General features: G+C 45.0%; 1 protein-coding gene across 1 annotated transcript in view; it reads left to right on the top strand.

Moving 5' to 3' along the window:
- Positions 1-11327, top strand: part of LOC143962879 (uncharacterized) — a 46918-nt gene extending 35591 nt beyond the window's left edge. The window contains exons 5-6 of the mRNA XM_077472366.1: positions 3638-3815; positions 9591-11327. Coding sequence (XP_077328492.1) covers positions 3638-3815; positions 9591-9635 — 223 coding nt within the window. The 3' untranslated portion in view covers positions 9636-11327. The remainder of the gene's footprint in view (positions 1-3637; positions 3816-9590) is intronic.
- Positions 11328-12317: the final 990 nt, after the last annotated feature.

The raw sequence follows: 12317 nt of genomic DNA, 5'->3' as shown, positions 1-12317 counted from the left end.
TCAGCACCAAGGGTCTTCACCAAGGTGCTAGCCCCAATTTTATCTTTGCTAAGGCAGCGAGGGATCGAATCGTGGGTTACCTGGATGACCTCCTTCTGAGAGCAGCTTCCGCCTCAGAATTAAGGGTGGATGTGGCAATCACTATGCCAACTCTTTGGGAGTTTGGTTGGGTACTGAACCTACAGAAGTCAGTGTTGGTGCCGACTCAATGCCTGGAGTACCTGTGCCTACTTCTGGACTCCTCAGAGGCGATAGCTGCAGACTCTACAAGCTGCAGTGACGTTGTTGGTGTCCCGCGGGTGGTCGTCGCTGCATTTTTGCATGCGAGTCCTGGGTCTCAGGGTAGCTGCTTTTGAGGCGGTACCGTATGCTCAATTCCACACTCAAGTCTTGCAAAAGGAGATCCTGTCCAAATGGGACAAATCTCCATTGTCCCTGGATTGTCAAATTCAGGTGAGCCAGCTAGTCAGGGATTAACCTGTTCTGGTGGCTGAGGTCGTCGGCTCTTTGGTCTGGCAAGTCGTTCCTTCCTCTTCATTGGACGGTGATCACAACGGACGCCAGCCTGACCGGTTGGGAAGGAGTTTGGGGCGTACAGTCAGCCCAGGGTCGCTGGACCCAGGAAAAATCCCGCCTGCCAATCAATGTGCTGTAACTTTGGGCGATCAGGCGGTGCCTCTCCACATAGGTCACAGAGGCTGCAGGAGCGTCCGGTCACGATCCAGTCGGATAAAGCCACGACAGTGGCATATGTCAACCATCAAGGAGGAACAAGGAGCTCGGCTGCAGCACTGGAGGTTGCTCACATCCTGTGGTGGGCTGTCGGCTGTGTACATTCCGGGCATAGAAAACTGGCAAGCGGACTACCTAAGTTGTCAGATGCTGGACCAAGGGGAAAGGTCGCTACATCCAGATGTATTTTGGCTCCTTTGCCTAAACTGGGGCACGCCAGATGTGGATCTCCTGGCATCTTGACTCAATCGGAAGGTACAGAGGTTTGTGGCCAGGTCAAAGGATCCCTGGGCGGGCGCGGCAGATGCGTTGGTGGCTCCATGGGGGCATTATCGTCTGATTTATGCTTTTCCCCCACTCGAACTTCTACCACGTCTGCTTCGCACAGTGGAGGCCGAGGGGATTCCAGTAATTCAGATTGCCCCAGATTGGCCTCGGTGTCCATGGTACGCCAACATAGTACAAATGGTGGTGAATGTTCCTTGGTGACTGCCAATGCGAGAGGACCTTCTGTCCAATACTTCATCCTGCTTTACCGTCACTGGCTTTAACGGCATGGCTGTTGAAAGCCAGGTGCTAAGGCATCGAGGTCTGTCAGATTCTGTAATCTCCACTATGCTGAGGGCACAGAAGTCATCTTCTCTGAAGATTTATTATCGTATGTGGAATTCCTACGTCTCCTTGTGTGAGGAGATGGGGTGGCGTCCGCGCACATACTCGATTTCCAGGATCCTGCTGTTTTTTGTAGCGAGGAGTGGATCGGAAACTTGCCTTAAGCACCATCAAGGGGCAGATATCAGCTTTGGCTGTCTTTTTTCAGCGACCATTGGTGACTCATTCATTGGTCAGTACGTTTGTTCAGGGGGTTCGACATGTGGCCCCTCCGGTTCGACCACTGCTACCTCTGTGGGATTTGAATCTGGTGCTCTCAGTGCTTCAGAAACCGCCATTTGAAAACATTAGGGAGATCCCCTTATTGACACTCTCTCAGAAAGTAGTCTTTCTAGTGGCTATTACATCTGCCAGGAGGGTTTCTAAATTGGCGGCCTTGTCTTGCAAGTCTCCCTACTTGATCCTCCACAAGGATAAGGTGGTTCTGCATCCGCAGCCTTCATTTCTGCCAAAGGTTGTTTCGGCCTTTCATCTAAATGAGGACATTGTGCTTCCGTCCTTATGTCCTCGGCCATCACACCCCAATAAGGTTGCTTTGCATTCCTTGGACATGGTCCAGGCTCTGCAGTTTTATCTGTCTGCTACGGCACCTTTTCGGTGGTCGGACTCGCTGTTTGTCTGGTCGAAGAAGAAGGGACTGGCGGTCTCATCGGCAACCATTTCTCGGTGGATCAGACAGATTGTGGTTCAGGCTTATGCCATAAGGGGGCGGCTGCCTCCCTTTCCTGTCACAGCACATTCTACCAGGGCAATTGGTGCTTCTTGGGCTTTCCGACATCAAGCGTCTGTTTCCCAGGTGTGTAAGGCGGCGACCTGGTAGTCCGTTCACACTTTCACAAAATTTTACAAGGTAGATGTGAGCGCATCTTCGGATGCTTGCTTCGACCGCAAGGTTTTGCAGGCGGCTGTTTAAGGTTGCAACTCCTCCATTGAGGAGGTCTGGTTGTTATGGGTGGAGTTATTTTCTTACTGTTCCCACTCCTCGTTTCTTTGACACTGCTTGGGGATGTCCCTAAGGTCAAGATGAAGATGCTGTGTCCGTCAATGAATGAAAGAGAAAATAGGATTTTTGTGCTCCGTAAAATCCTTTTCTCTGAAGTTCATTGACGGACACAGCACCCACCCCTCCTGTTTATGTTTGTACTGCTTTTGATGAACTGAGCTGCTGGATGCAGTGTGAGGGGTTATAGCCAATAGGACCGCCCCCTAGTCAACCTCCCAGGGAATGCCCAGCTGCTCCATCCTGCCGAGACAGGTGGAACCATACTTACCCCTCCTGCAGGGACTGCTGGACGCATTTCACAGACAGACCCATCACCCGAGCAGTACGGGGCGCTTGTCGGCCATTTCACACTGTGACACAAACAGTAGTAGCCCGGTTATATGTGTGCCCCGGAGCATATAGCTCATCGGCCACTCCTGGATCAGACGGGGCATGTCGTGGCCTACCCAGCGCGTAGCTAGGGCCTGCTCACGTTTGATGGCCAGGCTGGGGAAACTACCAGGATCTATATTATCCAGCGTGTCACCCGGCTGTTGATTGTAGATCACAGGAATCAAAAATGCAGAAAAAAGAAAAAAATTCCCAGGACTAATGGTCCCTCTGGGAGCCAGGTCTTTGTCCTACACTAGGCAGAAAAAAAACTGAGCTGCTGGATGCAGTGTGAGGGGTTATAGCCAGTAGGACCTCCCCCATGGTGGTACTGTGAAAGTGTTGCTGTTTTTAACACTTTCTGCCTAGTCCTCTCGTAAAGGGGCGATATAATCCTAAAGTCAAGATGAAGATGCTGTGTCCATCAGTGAACTTCAGAGAAAAGGATTTGACAGTGAGTACAAAAATCCTATTTTTACATTCAAGAAGTGTCTGGTTCCCAATGACTTTTACCACCTTTGTATCCACTATGCCTCACAATCCACCACATATTGAAGGATGTCAGCTATCTTTGGCCTTGAAGGTTCTCATTAAGCTGGTAGAGGTCTTATGAGACAAATAGATATGAAGGGACACTTTACTTTACACTATACAGAATATATGTAAAATAACATATATTGGTAAATAACATAGTTGGTGAATAAAGAAATTATGGTTGGGTCCCCTGACCTATATGGCCTACGAGTAGTTGACCACTGTGCATTCTTTATCTTTCCACCTTAGGCTGAAAACACTAATTATACGAGTAGTGTACTGTTATTGTCCAAATATGTATATGTTGACAAAATGCTTCAATTTTAGGCCTATGGACCTCAAAACAATAAAACGTTGTTTATCGCAAGGAACAATTAAGACAAAAGCAGAATTCCAGAGAGATGTCTTGCTAATGCTTCAGAACTGCATTATGTACAATAATGTACAATATACACTACACCAAAAAACACTGGAAATGCAAAAGGATGTGGTGGAGATTCTACAGGTAGGCTGATAAAATAGTTGAATTTTGCTGGTCCCACACCAAAGTTTTCATTTATGTAATTTGCTTATTGCCTTCTACTGATGAGTGTATATAGTAAAATAGCTAAATGCAAGTTGGAAATCTACAAACTACAAATTAAAGCAGTATTGAACCTAAAACTGAAAATGCTATGTAGCGCCGGTACTCCTGATGAGTACCCGCTATGTATGCAAATGTAGTTTTTGCCCAAAACTGTAGTTGAGTTTTGGGGTTAATTGTGTGAAATTATGCTTTGGCATCAGTTTGGCTGGGCTGTACTAAGGTTCTGCCTGGTCATAGGTGGGGTTTGCACCTGTGAGAGGCATTAGAACGCAGTCTGGTTGGACGCATTGGGTACCAATCTCTCTCTCTGAGCCAATCAGTGGCCACGTTGGTTCCGCTGTGTATTCTGGGAGAGGGTACTTAAGGTGCTGAAGTTACGTGGTTCTGGGTTCCGGTCCAGAAGTTGTTGCTGACTCCATGGTCCTGGTCCTCCTGACCAGCTCCCAGAGGCCCTCATGGCCTGGGGTGCGGATCCATCTGTTTCCAAACCTCGGAATTGGCTAGTCCAAGGCACAGTAACTGGAAGGAGGATTCTAAGGTGTTCCGGTGTCGTCTCGGGTTTGGAGAGGCCCAGCAACTGGACATGCAACCAGGGAAGGACTCTTCAGTAAGAGGGCGACGCACGAGGCTGGCTGCTCGATAAGAGCCTGGAAGCTGAGCTGTTAAGGACACTAATTGAATCTGCATTTCTTACGGTATCGCTGAACCGGCTGCAAGATTCTGGTACAGTAAGAAAGTTCCTACCTCTATCCTTCCGTTTGCAACTAATGCCGCGTACACACGGGCGGACTGTATGGCCTACTTAGTCCGCCGAAACACATTTCAGCGGACAGTCCGCTCGTGTGTGGGCTTCAGCGGACTTTTTCAGCGTGCAGTCTGGCGTACTAAGTATTTCGGATTTTTGGAAATTCTGTCCGTCGTACTTTGGTTTCAGCGGACAATCCGCTCGTCAGTAGGCTAGTTCGACGGACTAAGAATGGCGCATGCTCAGAAAGGATTTACACGGTGGAAAGGTGCTTTGCTGTGTATTGGACTTCCTATTTCTAGTCCCGTCGTACGTGCTGTACACGCCATCGCGCAAGCTTTCGTCGGACTGTTTGGCTATCCGTGTGTGGTCAAGTCCGTTCAGTGGAAAGTATGACGGACTGTCCGTCGGATTGTATGACGGACTAAGTACGCCATACAATCCGCTCGTGTGTACGCGGCATAAGTTTTCAACCAAGTCTGTGGCAGAGACTTTGCTAAGCTAAAATTATTTGTTGGCTGCTAGTATCCATAAACAAGGATCTATCCGACAGTTAAAGAATTCAGTTGCGAGTGGCTATTCCCTGGATTATGTAAAGAGAGACTTTTATTGAAATCAGCACTTCCAAAGTACCTGAGCTATACTTCATCCTTATACCCTCTATTCCCAACTGAGACACTGAGTTCTGTTTAACTGTTTTATGCAAATAAAAACCCCAAAAAGCAATTCAAGTGTGGTCTCTGCAGTTACTGGGCCATCAACCCTGGGAACCCCTAGACAAGAACGACGAGTTACGAGCTGGAGGAGTTAATCAGTAAGCCCAGAAAATGTAAGCCGCTCCTTTGGGGGTCAGTGCTACAGCTATATTTTGCAGCTTACCAATCATTAGATGTGTTGGCTGCATTCGTTTTCAGCGACAATCAAGTTAACTTGGAATAGGCAGCTACACACTACAATGGGGTAACAATAAAAACTTCTTTATTGTAATGTAGACAGATGAAGTAACAGGAATGAACAGAAGGTTAATATGTTTCACACATCTTGTGCTTGGTCATAACATAATTATGAATAAGCACAAGATGAGTGAAACATGTTAACCTTCCGTTCATTCCTGTGACTGCATCTGTCTACATTACAATAAAGACGTTTTTATTGGTATCCTGTTGCTGTATGCAACTGCCTATTCCAAGTTTTCATATTTGTAGCGGTGGCGAGCAGGGCCAGTACCCTTGGGGTTACCTGCTGTGGAATCGCCTCAGCTCACCTGGAGCAGTGATTTCTCCTCTGCCTTCCTGCCTGCATTCATTTTCTAATGCCATTTTTCCTCTGTTTTCACCTGGTGATCTGGCCAGTAACATACCTTTGGATAAAGGAGCAAAGGCGGCACCTTTGGACAACAGCATTATCAGTCTGGGGGGAGGGAAGTGTTAGATGGACTGGCAGATTTATATACACTAACAAATTGAAGCCAAACTCCAATTTGTTAGCCAACTCCAGCTAATACTTCATAAGCAGCTACAGCAAATAGTTAAACAAACTGCTGTCTCTGAGCTATAGAACAGAGGTTGTTGGTGCACACAGGTATCTAATCATTTGCAAAGCCTGCCTATTATCCCAACTACCCCTCTGTTTTTTAATTTATTTTGGATGTGATATGCATTGCAATAACGCATTGTGTAACATGTTACCTCAACACGCTATACCACATGGCACTTTGTACAGTGAATGGCTATAATGTACAAAGAGCATGCATTGTGGTGCACTGTTACACAAATGGCGTTGGTCCATTAAAACCTGCATTGTGATGCGTGGCAGCCCATTCACTGCAAAAAAATGTGAAGGGAACTTAAAGCGGTGTTCCACCCAAAAATGCACCTTCCGCTTTTCTGGTTTCCCCCCCCCCTTCCGCTGTCACATTTGGCACCTTTCAGGGGGGGGTCAAATACCTTTCTAATACAAGTATTTTGCTCCCACTTCCAGGCATAGATACCCGAGCCACCCACGGGTATCTACACCACTTCCCGGCCCCCTGCTGTATTCTGGGAGACACACGGGTCCCAGAAAACAGCAGGGACCAGTGGGATAGCGCAGCGCGAGTCGTGCATGCGCAGTAGGGAACCAGGAAGGGAAGCCGCAAGGCTTCACTTCCTGATTCCCTTACCAAGGATGGCGGCAGCAGCTCCAGACAGCCGAGGGATAGATCAGCTTTGGGGGTCGACATCGCAGGCACCCTGGACAGGTAAGGGTCCATATTTTAAAAGTCAGCAGCTGCAGTATTTGTAGCTGCTGACTTAGAAAAAAAAAAAAAAAGGCGGAATTCCGCTTTAAAGAATACCTGTTATAACATAATTTTAAGACGTATGCTATTAATGTAGGCTTACTCCTGAAAATTTTGGTTGTCTAGCTGTCTCTGGCTTCAGTAATTTCTGATTTACTGATCTGCTGCAACCACGCAACAAATAGCCATTATCTCTGTGTTTTTTCTGGTTTAGTGACAAAGAAATGAAGTCAAAGCATTAATATGACAACCAGGGTGCTAGTGTTTTTCAGGAAGATAAATCGGCAATAGCAGAATAGATACTTCTGTCATAACAGGTTTACTTTATTAATCAACTCAGTACCACAGTGGACTCAGTTTTCTGAACACTACAACAGAAAACACACACACAGGCAGGCAGGCAATGCGCCTGTTATCAAGCTATAATTGGACAGTTTAAAGAGGAAGTAAACCCTTCCAAACAACTTGGACCTATAGGTAAGCCTAGATTAAGGCTTACCTGTAGGTCCAAGCAATATCTCCTAAACCTATATGGTTTAGGAGATATTTGCCCGAAAATGGGCACCGCTGTCTACGGCGCATGCGCCGTAGACAGCGGCGCGCAGGCGCACTAAATGCGGCAAATCCAAGAATGGATTTGCCAAATTTGTCGACTCCCGTGCGCATGCGCGGGAGTGACGTCATCGCGGCTTCGCCGTATGACAGCAACGGAGCTGCGAGGCGCGACTCCCGTGCGCATGCGCGGGAGTGACGTCATCGCGGTTGCGCCGCTGTCATTGGTCGGAGCTGCGAGACGCCACCAGCAAGATGGACGCGGCGGACTACAGGGATCAGCGGCGACTTCGCTGGCTCCTGTGTCAGGTAAGTGACACATAATGAGCTACTATGCGATGCATAGTAGTCCATTATGCTTTACCTTTGCAGGGAAAAAAAGAGGAAGTAAACCCATCAGGGTTTACTTCCTCTTTAAATCACAATGTACAGAACCAGAGTGATACTCTGTATCTTGTGATCTCTATAAACCAATCACAGCATCACAAATATAAACACTGCCAGTTTTCACAAACATTCAGCCCATTTACAATGGAGTAAGGCTCTTTTCACATTGAGCAGTTTTTGAAGTGCGAAAAAGTGCAAGAAAAGCTGAAAAAAAATGCATCCCTTTAAATTCTAAATGTCTTCACACTGGTTTGTTGTGCTTCCGTTGCTGTGTAAAAAAAATCCAATCGCACCAAAAACACACCTGTGGTTTTTGAGTCACATGTCCTGGAAAAATCCCACGACAACCGCAGTAAAATTGTGGCAAAAAATGCATATGCGTTTTTACCGTGTTTTGCGTTTGCTACGGATCCGTGTAAAAGTAGCCTAAGAGGAACGCTGAATTTCAAAGGTGAAAATTTGTATTTTATAGTGTCTCTTATCATTAAGGCTGGGTTCACACTATTGTGAATTGGATGCGGGTTTCCCCGTACCCAACTTGGATGTCAGGAGCCTGTGACCATCTCTCAATGGAGCCAGTTCACACAGCTCTGGGACAGCTGCAAAGCGAAATTGCACAGGAGTCCTGCGTGTATTCTGGTCTGTTTCAGTTATGAATTCAGCCAAAAATTCAGATCCAAATTGGACCAGAAACAGTGAACAGGGAAGCACCGGACCCCCTGCTGTGAGCCGCTTTGCATGGAGATGCTAACCCAGCCTTAAGGTAAGGAAATAAAGGTATATGAAAGCAATCCCACATTTTTGGAGTTTCTTCCTTTATATAGTAAAAAAAAACACAGTGATTAAATACCAACAAGTGAAAGTTCTATCTGTTTAAAAAAATGAGATAAAGTGTATGAATGAGTAATTGTCAGTGAAATTATCATTGAAAACTAAAAAAATTGGCTTCATAATGAAGGGGCATATACAGGCTAATACCCAAGTGGTTAAGAAAGCACGCTGTATTTTTGCAGTGCTTTAGAGGGAAGGATTTTTGGTTTTGCTTGGGCCAGAGATGACTAGCTGTCATTGTTGAGTATACCCCAAGCCCACTCTGGGCTACTTTTTAATTTAGCCATGCAGTGGGGTTCCCCATACTGCACAAAGTAAATACTGATTGGGCTATGGGAGAAAGAAATTAAATGAAATATCACCTAATTCCTTACTTCCACAAGCTTTTTCATCTGTGTGCAGATGGTCACAGCTGACTTTATTGTGTACAATGCAGGACCAGCAGCTCTACACTGAACAGGAGGATGCCAAGGGCATACCCATATTCTGGAGCCTCGGACCTTAGAGGAGAGGGCTGGCTACCGGGGTAGTGAATAATAATATAGATATTTATACTTCCTTTCCCTTCCAGCCAAATGAGCATTTAGCACATGCAGGGCAAGAGTGACTCCCTACTGGATTGGTCAATTTCACAATAGCCGGGTTTTGGTCTATAATATACTGTATTTCATACCTTACATTAATGATGGTCAGAAAGGTGCAAACAGCTTCCAATAGTGAGTTGGAAAAGATCCTTCCTTTTTGGGATTTGTGTTAGAAGTGGTGACACGTAAATACCTTCTGTTTCAAGAAGTCATATTGTACTTTGCGAGATGGGCAATTTAGCAGGATGCAATATTGCAGTCGTAGAAGTGTGTCTCTCACTTAACCAATTGTTCCTTTTTGCTTATTTGTGTTACAGGTTCTAAATCTGCAGATGTACCAAAGATATAAACCGAGGAACTGACAATGGATTGAGAAAACATATTTTCAATTCTCTTTCATGCAGAATTCTGAATTCTTCAACCTAAATATAACTAATCTGAGCTGAATTCTGCTTCTATCCAGAGTTTCTGTAGCAGATATCGAATCCCAGTTCACACAGTTCCAACATTGTTAATTTTCTACCTATTTTCTGTAAACAATCAATTTTATATACACTGAGAGCTGTTCCATGAGTGAGATGCTCATGTATGTATTTGTATTAGGCTGTATTCATACTTAACACATGTGCACCACAATACACCGCACACAGTACGTGTGTTACCGTTCATTCAGGCATTTACAACACACTTACAGTATAAAGTAATCTCCTACACTTCAGCAAAATGCACTGTGCATTGTAGTGGGCTGCACCAGCTAAAAGTGTTCTTTAAAGCTGAAGTCCATGTTTCTTGACATTTTAAATAGTTAATATTTGAGTTAGTCTGGGCCGAACAAACTATTTCCATAACTAAGTTGTGCAGCCACTCTCAGCACTGTATCATATTGTGCCGGTACAGGATCAAACGGGGCTGAGTGCTTCTCAGCCATTCTGTGGAAGCCTTGTGTTTTCATGAATTAATTCAAGGCTTCCACTGATTGGCTGAAGTGAAGATTGCGACATAATCTGCCCGCCTCTCCATCTTGGGCAATCAGAGGAAGATTTGTATCCATTCATAAATATACAAGGCTTCCTCTGAATGGCTGAGAAGCATTCATCCCCACTCGATTTTGTTCACAAACTGAAAATAAAATTGGAGAACAATTTCTGCTATTTCATGCTCTGTCTGAAAGTAAAAAAAAAATTCCAAAGCTAGGCTTGTTTCAAACTAATTATTTAAAATATCAGGAAACCTAGACTAATGCCCTGTACACACGATAGGATATTCCGACAACAAAATCCATGTTTTTTTTCCGACGGATGTTGGCTCAAACATGTCTTTCATACACACGGTCACACAAAGTTGGTCGGCAATTCTGAACATCAAGAATGTACAACGCGTACGACAAGCCGAGAAAAATTAAGTTTAATAGCCAGTGCTGCTCTTCTGCTTGATTCCGAGCATGCGTGGAACATTGTGTGTCGGAATTGTGTACACACGATCGGAATTTACGACAACGGATTTTGTTGTGACGGAAATTCCGATGGAAAATGTTCGATGGAGTCTGGAGTCGGAATTTCTGACAACAAGCTCCTATCAAACATTTTCCATCGGAAAAAATCCTATCGTGTGTACGGGACATTAGGCTTTAGGTTCCATTCAAATTAATGAGCTGCTATAGTGTAACACCCATCAATGCACAGAATGTACACACAGATGTGAATAAAGCCTTAGACATTTTATTTGATCTTTGTGTTATTTGATATTTGTTAGATAAAGATTAATGGCTGTAATTTAGAATTCATTTTGAAAGTTTGTTATTTGTTAAAACATTGTTAACCAAAACAAAGTTATTGATTCCAACTAAATGGATGCAGTGTTTTTTTTTTAATAAAGTGGTTCATGTAAATAGCATTGTGATTGCAGCCATAAAGTCTTATGGGTTTTTCCGACAGGAAATGTTGGATGTGAGCTTGTTGTCGAAAAGTCCGACCGTGTGTATGCTCCATCGAGCATTTGCTGTCAGACTTTCCGCCAACAAATGTTTGAGAGCAGGTTCTCAAATTTTCCACCAACAAAACCTTGTTGTTGGAAAGTCCGATCATGTGTACACAAGTCTGTTGCACAAAAGTTCACGCATGCTCGGAATCAAGCAGAAGGAGCCGCATTGGCTATTGAACTTCCTTTTTCTTGGCTCGTCATACATGTACGTCACCGCGTTCCCACGTTAGTTCATTTTTGGCCAACATTTGTGTGACCGTCTGTATGCAAGACAAGTTTGAGCCAACAAAAATCCACGGTTTTGTTGGCAGAAAGTCCAATAGCATTATGGTATCCCTGGACAGATGTTCCAGAATTCAAAGCAGGCTGGGAGTGCCAGAATATCTAAACACGATTTCAACTCTGGGGAGGCCATTCATTGTAAAATGCTGGATGTATTCATTTAGTGAATTTAGCACTCTAGACAAAGCTTTTTATTAGTTTTGATTTGTTTTTTAAAGTGGAAAAATGGTAAATCCTCTGTGAGGGTTAACAGCTGTTGTGGCCTTGGGACTTCCTCACTGGATTTTGACACATACAATAGTAACCCCTTCCAGCTGCTGCCTCCTGGCCCTTTAAGAGCGTCTAAATGCCAGGAGGCAGAGGCGGGCATTTGGGTCATGTGACTGCTGTGGTTGTCTGTCACAGCAGTCACATGATCAGAAAGCACCCGATTGCAAATATGCATCAGGAGCTTGCCGGTAACAGCACTGGGAGCATTCAGGGCGTGCGCTCTCCGCACAGAAAAGTGTTTACATATGGCTGCATATATGTGGCCTCTCAGCGTTAAAGCCCACTCACCTAGAGTCTGCATATATGAGTACCATTGACAGGAAGAGGATAAAAATACATTTGTTTATGAAAGTTCAGGGTGATATTTGGAGACTAGACTAAACTGAAAGCGTTAGGAGTTTTTTCACTGTCAAATAGAGCATGGAAGAGTTAAAATTTTTCTCAAATTTGTATTGTTTGGGACCCGACTGGGAAAACTTGTCACCAGGACAGGAAGTCAGAAACAGCAATAA

This window comes from Lithobates pipiens, unplaced genomic scaffold (genome assembly GCF_037356315.1).
Source record: "Lithobates pipiens isolate NorthernLeopardFrog02 unplaced genomic scaffold, aLitPip1_a1.2 Scaffold_8, whole genome shotgun sequence".
NCBI classification, from domain to species: Eukaryota; Metazoa; Chordata; class Amphibia; order Anura; family Ranidae; genus Lithobates; species Lithobates pipiens.
Note: the sequence above shows the minus strand (reverse complement) of the source record. Positions and strands in the feature narration are given on the sequence as shown.